The sequence below is a fragment of the Molossus molossus genome, unplaced genomic scaffold, assembly GCF_014108415.1.
Source record: "Molossus molossus isolate mMolMol1 unplaced genomic scaffold, mMolMol1.p scaffold_m16_p_7, whole genome shotgun sequence".
NCBI classification, from domain to species: Eukaryota; Metazoa; Chordata; class Mammalia; order Chiroptera; family Molossidae; genus Molossus; species Molossus molossus.
In genome coordinates this window covers 84618440-84635914 of record NW_023425401.1, presented here as the reverse complement: position 1 = coordinate 84635914, position 17475 = coordinate 84618440, and the positions used below count along the sequence as shown (strand labels likewise).

Sequence of the window (17475 nt, the reverse complement as noted above, 5' to 3'; positions counted from 1 at the left end):
GGCATATGCCCTGACCAGGATCGAACAGAGACCTCTCAGTCCATGGGACTACACTCAGTCCACTGAGCCACACTGGCCAGGTGTGAACCATCTGTTTTTTAGCAGCCATCTTTAAATGAAGGATGCAGGATCCAACATAGAGTAGTTATTGAAAAATATAGTAGACTTGACTTACGCTTTCTGTATTGTCTTTCTGTTACTACGGAGGCCCAGCTGGTGGCCTGTGAGAGTGCAGCTTGTTTCAGTTCAATGATGGGTAGAAAGACACTGAAGGCATTGCGGACTTGTCCAGTGTTGCTGTGGGAACAATGTGGGTAGCCATTTCTTCTAAGAAAGGCTGATGGTTAAGGAAGATTATGGGATGGAAGTTTGAGGCAAAAGCAAGTTAAACATTTTTTTAATTAATTAATTAATTTATTTATTATTGATTAATTTTTGTTACAGATAAACATTTTCTTATTCCAAGTAATGGGAAAACTTTCATTTGTCTAGAGGCCTTGGGCAAAGATTCAGTGAATTACAGATCAGTGGGAGGAGACTAACAGACAAGAAAAGCAGAATCCTTGAGAGAAGGGAGGCAAATGGGACCATTAGTACAAATAGAACTTTGGGAAAAAGGCCCACTGTTTTCAGAGAGAAGAGGCTGATGAAGCCACTGTTCTCTAGTCTGGACCGTTTCTGTAAGCATCACAGGGATCTTACTGTGTCTGCTTTTCTGCTTTGATGTCTGCCTATCTCACCACCACCAGAGTTACTACACCTCATGAACATTTAGTACTTTCAGTTACCAGAAAGTAAAATCTACACTCCCTACTTAGGATGGCACTCAAATCCCCCATCCTACCTTTGCTTCTCTCACCTGTTCTCTGCCCCTCCCTGCCCATGCCTCACACTCACCATGCCAATCTGCACATGATCTAGGGATGCCAATCCTGCCCTTTCATACCTCAGCCTTTGCTCCTGCTGATTCCTCATCCTGCACCACTTTCCCATCTCCCCTTCATCTGTTAATCCTTTGTTCATTTTTCAAAACTGCATAAATACCCCTTCTCGAGAGAAATTGTGTTTGAACCTCCCTCTCTTTCTTTCTTTCTTTCTTTCTTTCTTTCTTTCTTTCTTTCTTTCTTTCTTTCTTTCTTTCTTTCTTTCTTTCTTCTCCCCTCCCTCCCTCCCTCCCTCCCTCCCTCCCTCCCTCCCTCCCTCCCTCTCTTTCTTTCTTTCTTTCTTTCTTTCTTTCTTTCTTTCTTTCTTTCTTTCTTTCTTTCTTTCTTTCTTTCTTTCTTTCATTTTTTCCATTGATTTTTAGAGAGTAGAAAGGAAGGAGGGAGAGAGAGAGAGTGAAAGAGAAACACATCGATTCAAGAGAGACACATCAATCTGGTGCCTCCCAGATGACCCCAATTGGGGCCAGGGATTGAATTGCAACCCATGTATGTGCCCTTGACCAGGAATCAAAGCCATGGTCCCCGGGTTCTAGCTGAGCCACACCGGCCAGGGAAAACCTCCTTCCTTCTTACTGGAATTTCTTGTTCCTGTTTCTGAGCTATTTGTTCTAATACATTGTAGTTATGTCTAAACTGGACACTGATTTTATTCTGCCTCACTTTATAGTTTCTTTTATTCTTTTTCATATATCTGTCTTCCCTTACTGGAGAATAAATCTTGAGGGCAATAATATCTTGATGCTTCACCCAACATCTAGTGCTAGGCCCTGTAAATAGTAAATGCTGATTGAATAGAAAATGCATTTTGGTAATTGAGGATTAGGATTTTTAAATAGAAAAGAGTGTTTCCAAAGTGGAATTCATTTAAAGCCAAGTGGGATTCATTTAAAACCGTATTAATTGAAAAGCTGCACCCAGCTGGTGTGGCTCAGTGGTTGAGCATCGCCAATGCACCAAGAGGTCGCTGGTTCGATTCCCCGGTAAGGGCACATGCCCAGGTTGTGGGCCAAATCCCCAGTTGGAGGGCATGCAGGAGGCAGCCAATCCATGTTCTCTCTCGTCGATGTTTTTATTTCTCTGTTCCTTTCTCTTCCTCTCTAAAAATCAATACAAAATTTTTTTTTTTTTGTAAATAAGAAAGAAAAGCTGCTAATCATCAGCTATAAATAAACACTGAGCTACTTTAACTAGGATAGTTGTTTCCCTTAATTTTCATTTTGATTTTTCCTAAGGTTGGGAACTGCAAAGTTTTCATTTATAGTGTATGTTTTAGCTGTTTCATTTAGGCATTCTTAGGGCAGATTGTTCATTATGTTGTCATAACTTAAGTCATACACTATATCCACAAAACCTTATTGGATTCCAGTTTATTGAACTGGTGAAAATTTAATACGTATAGTTATTATTTTACTTCTTATTTTATTTTTATTTTTAATTTTATTTTTGTTACAGATGTTTCTCCTTTTTTACCCCATTGACACCCTCCTCCCATCCCCCACACCCCGTCCTTGGCTTTGTTGTCTATGTCCATTGGTTATGTGTACATTCATATAAGTGCTGTGGTTTATCTCTTCCCTCCCCCCACCACCCTCTCTTCTGAGGGTTGTCAGTCTGTACCCTACTTCCACGTCTCTGGGTCTACCCTATTCCTCAGACTGTTATGTTCATTATATTCCACAAATAAGTGAGATCATGTGGTATTTGTCTTTTTCTGCTTGGCTTGTTTCGCTTAGGATAATACTTTCCAGGTCCCTCTATGTCGTCTCAAAGGATAAGAGATCTTTCTTTCTTACAGCTGCATAGTATTCCATTGTGTATATGTACCACTGCTTTTTTATCCATTCATCTATAAATGGACACTTGGGCTGTTTCCAGATCTTAGCTATTGTAAATAGTGCTGCTATGAATATGGGGATACATATATTCTTTCTGATTGGTGTTTCAGGCTTCTTAGGGTATATTCCTAGAAGTGGAATCACTGGGTCAAATGGCAGTTCAATTTTTAACTTTTTAGGTAACACCATATTGTTTTCCATAGTGGCTGCACCAGTGTGCATTCCCACCAGCAGTGTACTAGAGTCCCCTTTTCTCCACACCCTCACCAACACCTGTTTGATGATTTGTTGATGGTGGCCATTCTGACAGGTGTGAGGTGATACCTCGTTGTTTTAATTTGCATCTCTCTGATGATTAGTGATGTTGAGCATTTCTTCATATGTCTCTTGGCCATTTGTATGTCCTGTTTGGAGAGATGTCTATTCAGCTCCTCTGCCCATTTTTTAATTGGGTTTTTTGTCTTCCTTGTGTTGAGTTGTATGAGTACTCTATATATTTTGGAAATTAACCTCTTATCTAATGTATCTTCAGCAGTGATGCTCTCCCATACAGTGGGTAGCCTTTTCATTTGATGGTTGTTTTCTTTTGCTGTGCAGAACCTTTTGAGTTTGATGTAGTCCCATGTGTTCATTTTCTCCTTTGTTTCTGTTGCCTTAGGTGATGTATCAGTGAAAATTCTGCTCCGTATGATGTCCGAAATTTTGTTGCCTACATTTTCTTCTAGAATTTTTATGGATTCACGGGTCACATTTAAGTTTTTTATCCATTTTGAGTTTATTTTTGTGTATGGTGTATGGTGATGGTCTAGTTTCATTTTTTTGCTTGTAGCTGTCCAATTTTCCCAACACCATTTATTAAAGAGGCTGTCTTTACTCCATTGTATGCTCTTGCCCCCTTTGTCAAATATTAATGTCTTGTGTCCATTTCTGGATTCTCTTTTCTGTTCCACTGGTCTATATGCCTGTTCTTGTGCCAGTACCAGGCTGTTTTGATTACAGTAGCTTTGTAGTATAATCTGATACCTGGTATTGTGAACCCACCTACTTTGTCCTTCTTTTTCAAGATTGCTGTGGCTATTTGGGGTCTTTTTTTGGTTCCATATGAACTTTTGAAGTATTTGTCATGGGTATTTTGATGGGAATTGCATTGAATCTGTAGATTGCTTTGGGTAATATGGACATTTTAATGATGTTAGTTCTTCCAATCCATGAACAAGGTATGTGCTTCCACTTTTTATATCTTCCTCTATTTCTTTTTTCAATGTCCTGTAGTTTTCTGCAAATAGGTCCTTTACTCTTTTGGTTAAGGTATCTTAATTTTTTTTGCCTTGATGGTAAATGGGATTGTTTTTTCAGTTTCTCTTTCTGTGAGTTCATCATTGGTGTATAAGAATGCCATTGATTTCTTGACATTAATTTTGTATCCTGCTACTTTGCAAATTTATTGATTAAGTTTAGTAGAATTTTGATGGAGTCTTTAGGGTTTTCTAGGTATAATATCATGTCATCTGCAAGTAATGACAGTTTCACTTCCTCCTTTTCAATTTGGGTCCCTTTTATTTTTTCTTCCTGTCTGCTGTGGCTAAGACTTCCAGTACTATGTTAAATAAGAGTGGTGAAAGTGGGCATCCCTGTCTTGTTCCTGTTCTTAAGGGAAATGCTTTTAGTTTCTGCCCATTGAGTATGATGTTGACTGTAGGTCTTTCGTATATGGCCTTTATTATGTCGAGATATGGATCCCTCTATTCCCAGATTGCTGTGGCTTTTTATCAGAAATGGATGCTGGATTTTGTCGAATGCTTTTTCAGCATCTATTGATATGATCATGTGGTTTTTATTCTTCATTTTGTATATGTGGTGTATCACATTTATCGATTTGTGAATATTGTACCAGCCTTGCATCTGTGGGATGAATCTCACTTGGTTATGGTGAATAATTTTTTTGATATAGTGCTCGATCTGATTTGCTAGTATTTTGTTCAGGATTTTGGTGTCTATGTTCATCAGGGATATTGGCCTGTATTTTTCTTTTTTTTACAGTCTTTCTCTGGTTTTGGAATTAGAATTATGCTGGCCTCATAAAACAAGTTTGGAAGTCTTCCATTTTCTTGAATTTTTTTGAAACAGTTTGAGGAGAATGAATGTTAGTTCTTTTTTGAATGTTTGGTAAAACTCTCCCGTGAAGCCATCCAGGCCTGGGATTTTGTTTGCTGGGAGAGTCCTGATCACCTCTTCAATTTCCTTAGTTGTTATTGGTCTGTTCAAGTTTTCTCTCTCTTCCCGGTCCAGTTTTGGGAGACTGTGTGTTTCTAGAAATTTGTCTATTTCGCTTAGATTGTTGAATTTGTTGCCATATAATTGTTCATAGTAGTTGTTAACAATCTTTTATATTTCTGTGATGTCAGTTTTTACTTCTCCTCTTTCATTTCTGATTTTGTGTATTTGGGTTCTCTCTTTTTGTTTCTTGGTGAGTCTAGCTAAAGGTCCATCAATCTTGTTTATCTTTTTGAAAAACCAGCTCTTTGTTTCATTGATCCTTTGAATTGTTTTTTTGGTCTCTATGTCATTTTTTTCTGCTCTGATCTTTCCTGTTTCCTTCCTTCTATTTGCTGTGGGGTTTTCTTTTTGTTTGCTCTCTAGTTCTTTAAGTTGTGAGGTTAGATAGTCTATTAGAGATTTTTCTTGTTTCTTGAGGTAGGCCTGTAGTGCTATGATCTTCCCTCTCAGAACTGCTTTCGCTGCATCCATAGATTTTGTGTTGTTGTGTGTTCATTTTCATTAGTTTCCAGGAAGTTTTTAATTTCTTCCTTGATCTCCTTATGTAACCCATTCATTGTTTAGTAACACGCTGTTTAGCCTCCATGTGTTCAAATGTCTTTGCATGTGTTTGTTGCAATTGATTTCTAGTTTCTTGCCATTGTGATCTGAGAAGATACTTGGTATGATTTCAGTCTTCTTGAACTTGTAGAGAATTAGTTTGTGTCCTATCATCTGGTCTGTCTTTTTTTATTTTACTTCTTATATCAGAATAATTGAGTAAAGATGGAGATATGCTTATCTTTGCTTTTTTGTTTAGCATCTAACTTGAGTAACAAGTTTAACTGAACATTAGGATTGTTTCTATAATCAGTGTCTTAGGGGGACCAGGAGACTAACAGTGGTTTTTTTCATTAAAAATTTTTTTCAATTACAGTTGATATACAATATTATATTAGTTTTAGGTATACAACATAGTGTTTAGACATTTATATAACTTCTGAAGTGATCACCCCAGTAAATCTAGTAACTATAATTTTTTTGGTGGTGAATATTTCAAGTTTTTTTTTATTTTGTTGATGTAATAACTTAATTGATAGTTTCTATAAATTGAAATTCAGATTGATTATATAGTACTTTTGTAGAAAAATAAGCGAGCTTATTTTTTAGAAAGGAAAAGTGAAAAATTTTGCCCACCATTCGTAGTTGAAATTACCAAAGTAGTTTAATTGTGATTTTTTAAAACAATTTTTAACAGAACTTTTTATTTTGTAGATTCATATGCATTTGTAAGAAATAATACACAGAGATCCTATATATTCTTTACCCAATTTTTTACTGTGTAACTTCTCTTTTAAAACTGTATACAGTGTCACAACCAGAATATCAACATGGGTACAATCTGCCAGTCTTAGTTATATTTGTGATTTAACATAGCAGTTAGTTTTTAGCATGGATACTTAATATCTAGTGAATGTAATGAACACAGTCCAATTTATTTTTGCATATTGCTGCAGTAAGTACTTAATATTCTATTGATTTGACTTTTTCCCCCTTTCACACTTAAACCATTGAAATAGTATTTACATGAATTACTTCACATTACAAAAAACTAAAGTATAAAATAATTCTGTATGATTTCTTTGTTGAAAAATATTCATTGGTGAAACCAAAACAGGAATGTTTATTATTATTGTGCCTTGAACTGAAAAGTGTTGAAAGAAATTAAGAATTAAACCTATCAAGGTACTTTGTGGAACAAAAGTGTTTATATGCTGTGCCCATGTACTGCATGTGGATATTATCCTGTCTTATTTATGGAAATTTACCTGTTTGGCCTCCAGGTGTTAAAATTCTCCAAATTGCCAGGCTAATAGAGGGCTTTCAGTTTTTATTATTATTATTATTATTTTTTTTTCTTTATTGATTTCAGAGGGAAAGGAAAGGAGAAGGAGAGAGAGTGATAGAAACATCGATGAGAGAGAACATCGTTTGGTCGCCTCCTGCATGGCCCCCACTGGGGATTTGGCCCATAACCTGGGCATGTGCCCTCCCGGGGAATCAAACCGGTGACCTTTTGGTGCATGGGTCGATGCTCAACCACTGAGCCACACTGGCTGGGCTCAGTTTTTATGAATATTGAATAAAAATTAGTTCTCATCTGGAAAGAAAAGTCTTTCATGAGATTTTTTACTTTTAAGCATCTCTCCTTACTTAATACACAAATTAAATGGAGGTGATGTTATTTACTTAAAAGCCTGATGATTAAGAAACTGCTTTTCCCAAAATTGTATGTATCCCAGTAAAGCTTTTTGAATTGTGTAGCATTTACTGTTTTTACATTTCTTAAGTTTTAACAAACTAATTTGACCATTGTAGAGGCTCATCCCTGGTTTTCTTTCTATCTCCGTTTCTCCAGCTAGTCTCTTCCTCTGGCCGCTAGACTTTTTCTTTTGGATCATCACCAAATATTTTAAAATTAACAAGTGCAACACAGAACTCATTGTCCACCCTCCACTCCCATCTTTTCACTGGATTATACACATCTTGAGTGCAGAGACTGTTTTCTTTTTTCCCCATTAGCTCATGTGAATGAATAAATGAATAGTTCTAAAGCCAAATGTCTGAGAGACAGACTTGATTCCTCTTCCCATCACTGATCCATCTGGTTCATTCCCAAGTCCCGTCAATATTGCTCCTTAGTTCTGACAGAGTGGGAGGGAGAGAGGGAGAGAGAAACGTTGACGTGAAAGGGACACATCAAGTGGCTGCCACCCGCACGACCAACCAGGGCCAGGGCAAACCGCAACTGAGGTACACACCCCTAGTGGGAACCGAACCCAGGTCTCTCTGGACCGCAGGCCGACACTCAAACCACTGAGCCAAACCGGCTAGGACTGGGCTTCTACCCTTTTCTATCTAGATTACTTCAGCTCCATTCTTGTGGACCCCTTGTCTCAAGTCTTGAACACTCTGTCTGTTCTCCACTCGACACTCAGAAAGCTTGTTCTGAAAACTCCGTATCCTGGCTTCCTGCTCCTAGCAGGACTTGCAGTTTTTGTACATGTGATCATAAGACTTTAGACAGTCTCATTTCTGGGGTGGTGCAACATGAATTTGGGTGCTAGGATGAGATATTATGGCTTTGGAAACACCTCTGCCAATTACTAATTATGATTAGAGCAAATCAAATCAGTTAACCTCTCTGTTCCCAGTTTCTTTTCCCTTTAAAACAGGGCTGATGCTCAAATCAATAATATATGCAGAGGTACTGATAGAGTTCCCAGCACATGTGAATGAGCTACACTATGTTACCTATGTTCTATCCCACTGTTGTCTTCTTATCTTATTACCGTAAGTTAGGTAAGTTAGGTATACCACAATTCCTGATTTGGACAACCTTCCCCTGTAAGCCTAATGCTGTAAATGTTTGTTCAGGACAAAGTAAAATTGAGAATTTCTAGTTCTCATGCTGTTAATGATGGTTGCTATAATAACTTTCTGGACTTTCACATTTACAAAAGTGAGAGCACTGGACCAGATGATCTCTATACTTATTCTTCCCTCACATTTATGACACATAATTAAGGAAAAATGACATAAGTAACGAAATTGGAAAAACAAACCCCAGTAATTCCAGTATCCCAGTTTACTAACTGATCATGTTTTGTTTCCTTCAAGTCTTTGTTTTTTTAATCTTTGAATATTTTTAGTACTTACTAATCTAGTTTGTTTTCTGCTTTATTCCAAATACATTCAACTTTTCATTAACCCATGCACCAAGAGGTTGTCGGTTCGATTCCATTCAGGGTGCATGCCCAGGTTGTGGGCCAAATACCCAGCAGAGGGCATGCAGGAGGCAGCCAATCGATGTTTTCTCTCATTGATGTTTCTCTCTCTCTCTCCCTCTCCCTTTCTCTCTCTAAAATCAATTAAAAAAAAGACTGGCCGGTGTGGTTCAGTGGTTGTGCATCAACCCTTGCACCAAATACATTCAACTTTTCCGTGCTACTGCAATGCCTTAATGAACTTAATGGTGCACACTATTCTGAGTGTGCTATGAAGTTATGGGCCTTCATTTACTTAGTCATTTTTCTCTTTTTAAACATTTACATATTATTTTTCAGCTTTAACTTCTGTTCTCTAGATTGCTGGACTTACAGGAAATTCACAATTACCTAAAATAGTACAGAAGTAAAAACTAGGTAACTATTTATAGTCCCACAGCTGGCAAACATTTATGACACTGCATACTTATTAGCCAAATCAGGAAATGGTTGCCCACAGTACTGTTGCTCTGAATTATAATCTCCTGGGCTAGGATCAGATGTTAGTGCTTTTGAAAAAGCTCTAAGTGTAGAAGGTCAGGTTGAGATCTGCTGAATTTAAATTAAAATTTAATCACGAGTTGCTGGCTTTCTTGAACTGATAAATTATAAAACTCTTAGTAATGACCTTAATTTTTTTATTACACCCAATACATTTTTTTAAATCCTTGTTTAAAGATATTTTTTTCCATTGATTTTTAGATAGAATGGAAGGGAGGGAGGGAGAGAGAGAAATATTGATGTGAGGGAGACACCTGCATGACCCCAGCCAGGGTGGGGAATCAAAACTGCAACCCAGGTAGGTATATGCCCTTGACCAGGAATTAAACCCACGACCCCTGGCTGAGCCAAACTGGTAAGGGCTACATTGCTATTTTAAAGAAAAGCTCTCTACCACCACAATCCCTCTTGTGTTCTCTCAATGTCCTCAAATCTCCTAGCCTGACTACTAAGGTAGGTTTATGTGTGTACTCCAGGGCTTTATGTGCCTATGTACCAGCAACAACTTTTAAACATCCTAATAGTCACCAAGTATGTATTTAATGTCATTTAAAGTTTAAAGGGAAGTTTGAAGTATGTATATCACTTATATGTCAAATCAGAAAAGAACAAACTCATAGAAACAGAGTAGAGTGGTGGTTACCAGGGGTTTGGAGGTGAGGAAATGGGGAGATGTCGCTCAAAGGGTACGACTTCCAGTTATAAGATTAACAAGTTTGGGGATCTAATTTATAGCATGGTGCTTATAGCTATCAATACTTTATCATGTACTTGAATGATGCTAAGAGAGTAGATCTTACAGTTTCTCACCACACACACAAGAAATGGTAACTGTGAGGGATAGAGGCTAATACTGTGGTGGTCATGTTGCAGTGTCTAAATGTATCCATTCAATACACTCTGTACCTTAAACGTGCACAATGTTAAGTGTCAGTTATATCTCAATAAAGCTGAAAAAATGATTGTAAACAAATGATGGTAAGTTTGTAGAATAACTTTTTGACTAGGATCTAAATGTATAATAACTAAAAATAAAAAATATAAAGTAAATGTCTATGATAAAATACTACCCTCTATAATTTCTCTACATACTTGTTTATACTGAATTATGTAGCCTAAAGTTACTTTCTCACTGTTTTTCTAAAGTGATATTTATGTTTTATTTATTATATACTGAGTAGTATTTAAACACTTTTTTTATAGGCCTGTTAGCTGTATATATGTTTTAAAAGTGGATACTTGCCAACAACCTCATTCCTTCTAACAAATATAACTTTTTTTTCTTAGCAAGGTCAGCATTGGACACCGCAGCACGTTGTAAGTATTTCAGGCCAATAATTTGCAGATGGTGTATTCTATTGTTTTCTTAGGCATATGAGAACTTATATTTGAACAATGGAGATAGTTCAATGAAAGCAAAAACTGATTTAGAAATTGTTTTCTAAAGTTATAAGGATACTATTTGATTGGACAGCCTAATATTCTTAGTATTTACTCATAATGAATATTTTCTTTCATTATTGTTTTTAGCTTCAGTAGCATAAGTACAGAAAGTGTATAAAAGGAGAACTAGTACATGAGCAGGTTGTTCAGTAATGCTTTATTTTATTTTATTTTTATCCTCACCCGAGGACATTTTTCAATATTTTGTTCAGATAGAGTGGGGGTAGGGGGAGAGAGAGAGAGAAACATCAATGTGAGAGAGTCACATTGATTGGTTGCCTCCCACACGACCCCAGCCAGGGCTGGGAACTGAAGCACAACTGAGATATGAGGTACATGCCCTTGACCTGAATCAAACCCGTGACTCTTGGTCTGTGGGCTGATGTTCTCACCACTGAGCCAAATTGGCCAGGGCAGTTATTTATTTTTTTATAAATATGTGTTTATTGACTTTTTAGAGAGAGAGGAAGGGAGAGAGAGAGAGAAACATAGATGTGAGAGAGAAACATTTATCGGCTGTCTCCTGCACGCCCCCTACTGGGGATCAAGCCCAAAATCCTGAACGGGAATCTTACCAGGACCTCTGAGTCCATGGGATGATGCTCAATCCGCTGAGCCACACGGGTAGGGGTGTGTTAGGCTTTTTAGTTTGTAATCATTTGTTGTACATTTACACACTGGAAATTCAAAGCAACAATTCAAAACCTACCCGCAACCCCCATCCTGAATTTAAAATATAAACTTAAAAATAATCATATTATTTGATTCATTTATATCTATTATTAACTTGTTTTCTTAGTGCTTTTGTTGTTTGTTTTGTTTTGTTTGTTTTGTTTTGTTTTGTTTTGAGGCTCTTTGAAACCCCAGGGGGAAAAAACTCCCAGCATGTATTTTAAGATACATATAAATTAGTGATTTATATAATTCCTCTGTGATTTGAGATTTGAAACAAACTGATTATAGAGTCTGTTAACATTGTTTTCTTTTAAAAATGTATTTTTGTTTTCCAAAGCTACAAAACCTCCCAGATACAAATGTGGGATCTCAAAAGCTTGCCCTGAGAAGCATTTTGCTTTTAAAATGGCAAGTGGAGCAGCCAATGTGGTGGGACCCAAAATCTGCCTGGAGGACAATGTGTAAGTGTTTATCCATTTGGAAGTATAAGATGTGCTATAAAATTATAGTAATTGAACCTGAGTTTAATGGATCTTTTGAAAATTTATTGGGCATGCTTTTACTAAAGAAAAGTGATTTCAATTTTTATTGCACACTGTTTTCCCCATGCCTTTAAGGAATCTTAGAAGTTCTTAAATTTCATATTAGAGAGTGACATAAGAACACTTATTCAGTTTTGTGAAGAGAGGAGGGGTTTCCTGAGTGATTTCTTTAGACCTGTGCTGTCCCATGTTAGAGCCATAGACCCATGGAACTATTTAATTTTGATTCTTAAGTCATGTGCGAAAGTTAATTCATTTAAATTAATTGAAATGAAAAGTTTAGTTTGTTAGTCACTGGCCACACTTGAAGTGCTCAGTAACCCCACAAGGCCAGTGCCTGCAGATTTGAGCAGCATTGAGAATATTTCCATCAGTGCAAAGTCCTCTTTCAGCATTTTCCAACCATTTTCACCTCATGGCACACATAAACTACTAAAATTCTGCAGCACACCAAAAAATATATTACATATTTTGCTCATCTTCCCAAAAAATAGGTATAATTTTGATTCATTCATACCAGACAGCTATTGAGTTGGCTGTGTCATTTTTCATTTTGACAATATAAGGGAAAAGAAGTCAGTACCCTGACTAAATGGTCAGATATTGCATGTTTTAAACATTCTTGCAGCACACCTGTTGAAAACTGCTGTCCCTTTGATAGCAGTATCTTCGGTAATGAACACTTATAAACCAGCACCTTTCATTTTAAATGTTTTAATGCTGTTTCTTGAAGTGAAATAATCTGGTTATAACCATGATGCCACAGAGCGGTTTGCCACTGAGCTAACTGGTTCCCTGTATTGAGATGCTCTACAAAGTATTGTTTTTAGATTTTTCAATCTCCTGCCTTAGTGTGAACTGTCACTTGGTGAAGTTCCTGCCTCTTAAGTCACAAAACCTGCTTTTAGTTGGCTGCTTTTAATCTGCTCTAGCCTAGAAAATTAGATATTTGAGCTTATTTCAACTTCATGTAAAGTAATAAACATGCCATTAATTATGAGAATAAAGAGTGAGGTAATTTTACAGGCAGAGGAGAAGAAACTAAGCCATTTCTCCCAGAATTTAATATGCCTTTTTAATAGAGAAGCTTATAAATATTAATCTTAGCCCCTTTTTCAATTAGCTATGGGTAGGTCCTATAGCCTCTTATAATTACACTTTCCTTATGATATTAAAGGCTTGAGCTGTGTAATCTTTAAGGTCCTGACTCATATGTTTTCTTTTACCTCATGCTGATGATAATCCATGGCTAATTTGTTGTCTTCTGAGTTCTCATTATAATAGTCCTGTTTTACTGAATTATGTAAAAAAAAAAAAAAAAAAAAAAAACATACTTGGATTTCAGTTTGTAGATCTTACATTAAATAATACCCTCCTATTAACTTAGAATGTTCCAATTTCATATCTTTTTTTTCCCTATCTCAGTTTATTTGTCTAGAGAGGCCCCAAGTTTAATTCTAAATAATAGGAAGAAAGTTCATGCCTCGCATGTTGTAGATTGTCTTTGGAGATCTCCTCTACCCGCTTGTATGTAAGTTTTAATGCGAAGAAGAAGAGGCAAACACTTTACTAGCAGGTTTTCTATGTACAGATTATATAGGTCAAGAAGAAAAAAGAATATGTAGGCAGTAGAGTCTGATAAACTAAGTACTGGGCTCAGCCAGGGAGTTTGGCCCTAGTGTGGTGTAGAATATGTGTTTCAGTTTCTCTAACTGTAAAATGGAGGCAGGCCACCTATTCACCCTCATTGCAGGAATCATCCCGAAGTCCCGTGACAGATTAAATAATTCATGTGATTTTACAGCAAGGCCTTGGGGCCTTGGGTCATGAAATTGAATCCCTGGTAAATGGCTAGCCAGACATCCCCAGTGGTGAAACTGCAGGACCAATATTTCTTCCAGTACCTTCTGTTTCCGGACTGAAAGTTTTGCCATCAAAAAGATTAAAGAAAGAGTCTGAGTTTTCTTAGCATGATTCATTCACTTATTCATTAAGTGATCCTTGAGCATTGCCCCTGCTGTCAGGGAACTTAAGCTGGTAGGGATGACCTGTGCTTAAGCAGGACATGCAGATGCATCACCGGTGTGCAGAGTTGCAGGTGTGCCAGTAGGAGTCAGGGTGACTGAGATGAGGCTGAGGTGTCCAACTTTACATTGAGTGATTCAAGGAACAGTTTTCTCCACCATAGGGATGTTTAGACTGAAAACTGAAGGGTAAGAAGAAAGACAGCCAGGTGAAAAGTGGGGAAAGGACATTCTAAACAGAAGGAAGAACATGCTTAAAGGCCGTGAATGCTAAATGGGAAAGAGCTGGAGAAAAGTAAATAAGGTCCAGGCCAGAGGTGAAAAGATTAAGAAGTATAAACTTGTAGTTACAAAATAGTACAAGGATGTAAGGAAAACATAGGAAATATAGTCAGTACTGTACTATGTATGGTACCAGTTGGGTGTTGGAGATATCAAGGGGAACACTATGTAAAATATATGATTGTCTCCCTGCTGGTGTGGCTCAGTTGGTTGGGCATTGTCCCGTGTACTGACAAGTTGCTGGTTTGATTCCTGGTCAGGGCACATGCCCCGGTTTCGGGCTTGATTCCCTGTAGGTGTCGTGCAGTAGGCAACCGATCCATTTTTGTTCTCACATTGATGTTTCTCTCTCTCTAAAAATAAAATAAATCAATGAAAACAATCTCTTTAAAAAAAGGTATATTATTGTCTAACCATTAAGCTATACACCTTAATCCAGCAGTTTTTAACTGGTGTGCCACGAGAATTTTTAAAACATGCAATGCCTGACTATTTAGTCAGGGGCACTGACCACTTTTTCCTTAGATTGTCAAATTTAAAAAAATGTCAACAGCCAACACAAAAATAGCCATCTGGTATAAATGTTCTGTATCCTGTCTTAAACCATAAATATATATATATATTTATCATATAATAGAGTTGCAACTTATTGGTAAGGTTGCATAATAAGTTTCTGTCTAATTGGTTAATTCTTGGTAGTAGAAATCCTTATATACAAGTATAGGCACCTGATTTTTTTTAAAGTCACTTTGGAGCAAAAAGGGTAGGTAATTACTATTACTATTATTTATTTATTTTTGTAAATCAGTCAAAATTATACCTATTATTTTTGTTACATTGGCAAAAAAATATATTTTTTGGTGTGCTGCAGAATTTTAGTAATTAGTTTATGTTTGCCCTGACATGAAAAATGTTGAAAATGGCTGCCTTAAACCAACACAAAATAAAATTGAAAGGGAAAAAAAAAGAGCCAGGCCCATAGGAACCTAGGCCAGGCAGGTAAGAGGTTTTGCGATATTTTTCTGAGTGCTTTAAGAAGTTGTTGATGGTTTTCAAATTCTGGCATGTCACAATTTCGTTTTTATTGAAAAAGTAAATGCCATTACTGCTGTGCAGAGTGACTGAAGAAGTGGAGTGGGAAGCAGTTGGAAGGCCATGGCCCCGTGCTGCCACAGTTCTTTGACACTCCACCCACACCGCCGCCCATTGGCCCCAGACTTGGCATGTACACTCACTAAAATAAGCCAGTAGATGTTAAAAAGTACATAAGTAGACATTTCAGTATTTTCCTACATGTGTTCTGAGTACATGCAACTCACTTTGGAGACTATTAGTCCAGATCTGTGCTTCTTAGTAGGGGTGACTTTGCTCCCCAGAAAACATTTGTCAAGATCAGGAGACATTTTGGGTTTTCATAGCTGTGGTGGTGCTATTTGGAGGGAGGGGCCAGGGATGCTCCCTCTTAAACATCCTGCATTGCACAGCACAACCCCTCCACAAGAATTATCAAGCCCATAATATCACAGGCCAGGTTTGAGAGAAGCCCTAATACAGCCAGAAGACGAGCAATAATTATGATTAGGGTTGTGGTCATGGTATTAAGGATAAGTAGATGTAGTCGCGATGATGGATTTCATTAGTTAGAAATACAAAATCCTGGCTATAAACATAAAATGTCTCACAACAAAATTATAGCTTCATTTTCTTTTGTGTTACAAAACCCATAGAATTTACTTGAGTTCAAGATATAGTTTTAATTGTAGACATATACTCATTTGATTTCAGTTTATATGAAGTTGATATTAGGAATAATACTTCACTTTTTATTATGTAATCTTAATATTTAATATAGGAATGAATGTATAGCAGACTGTTTTGAGGGATTTTTTTTTTCATCAAGGGGTCAGAGAGTATTGTTGTAAGGGCCAAGAAGTAAAATTAAGAATATTATACAAGTACCTATATAATTTTAAAAAAATATAACCATTTAAAAATGTAAACATTTAAAACTCATGAGTAGTAAAACAAAATAAAACAAAAAAACTCAGCCAGTAGCTAGATCTGTCCCAATATGCTGCAATTTGTTAAACCTTGTTCTAAACTAATCATTTTAAGAAGTAGTATTGAATCAAAACTATATTAGAAGATGTAGACTCTATAGATATGATTATATGATCATTTTCTTTAGATTTTTGCCTAGAGATATGGAATGGTAGGGGAGTGGGGAACCTTCATATTCATGAACGATAAAAGAAAATATTTCAACTTGTGTTAGTAAGAGTGACGACTAACCTTTATAGACTTAAAATCTTCACTGGCAGCTTTCCCTGTTGAATACCTTTTCAAAAATTGTTAAGCTGCTGCCCTCTTGTGGGAAACCTATGTCATAGCGCTTCTTGGATGATCTCTACTTGGAAAAGATATTTTTATTAATTATTAATGTAACAAGTTAATCACAGATATTGCCTATTAATATTAATAATAGAATTTTCTTATGTATTTCTGAAAGGAGCAGAGCAAATTCATTTTGAAACTTCCCTTCTCTTTTGTGTAGCAGATGTGGCCCACCACAGAACTAGTCTTGCACACACATAACAAAGTTCTACACTTAACTACATGCAAATTTTAGAAAATGACAAGTGAAATTTTGTAGGTAGATATGCAACCAGTATGGATAGATAGTTGAATTCTACTAATTTTTATTTAATAAGTTTTTATTGATTTTTTAGAGGGAGGGGAAGGGGGAGAGAGGTAGAAACATGGATGTGAGAGAGAAACATTGATCCACTGCTTCCTGCACTCCCCCTACTGGAGATCAAGCCCACAACTTGGGCATGTGCCCTGACTGGGAATCGAACTGGGACCTCTCAGTCCATGGGAGGATTCTCAATCCACTGAGCCACACCGGCTGGGCAGGGCTACTAAGCTTTTAAAAATCAAAATTGTATACTTTTCTGTTTCTTAATGGACATTGGAGTAGAGTATTTTTTTTTTAACTATTTGTTTCAAAATAATTATAGAAATCATAGGCAGCTGCAGAAATGGTGCAGAAAGGTCCAGTGTACTCTTTACCCAGTCTCCCCAGTGGTCCTTTCTTATGTAATTATAGTACAATATGCACCGGAAATTATCATTGGTACAATGTG

At 36.9% G+C, this 17475-nt stretch overlaps 1 protein-coding gene across 5 annotated transcripts in view; it reads left to right on the top strand.

The window, feature by feature from the left end:
* Positions 1-17475, top strand: part of FAM3C (FAM3 metabolism regulating signaling molecule C) — a 62177-nt gene that overhangs the window by 22298 nt on the left and 22404 nt on the right. For all 5 annotated transcript variants that reach the window (XM_036247297.1, XM_036247294.1, XM_036247296.1 and 2 more), the window contains 2 exons: positions 10651-10680; positions 11819-11942. In XM_036247297.1, the coding sequence (XP_036103190.1) occupies positions 10651-10680; positions 11819-11942 (154 nt within the window). The remainder of the gene's footprint in view (positions 1-10650; positions 10681-11818; positions 11943-17475) is intronic.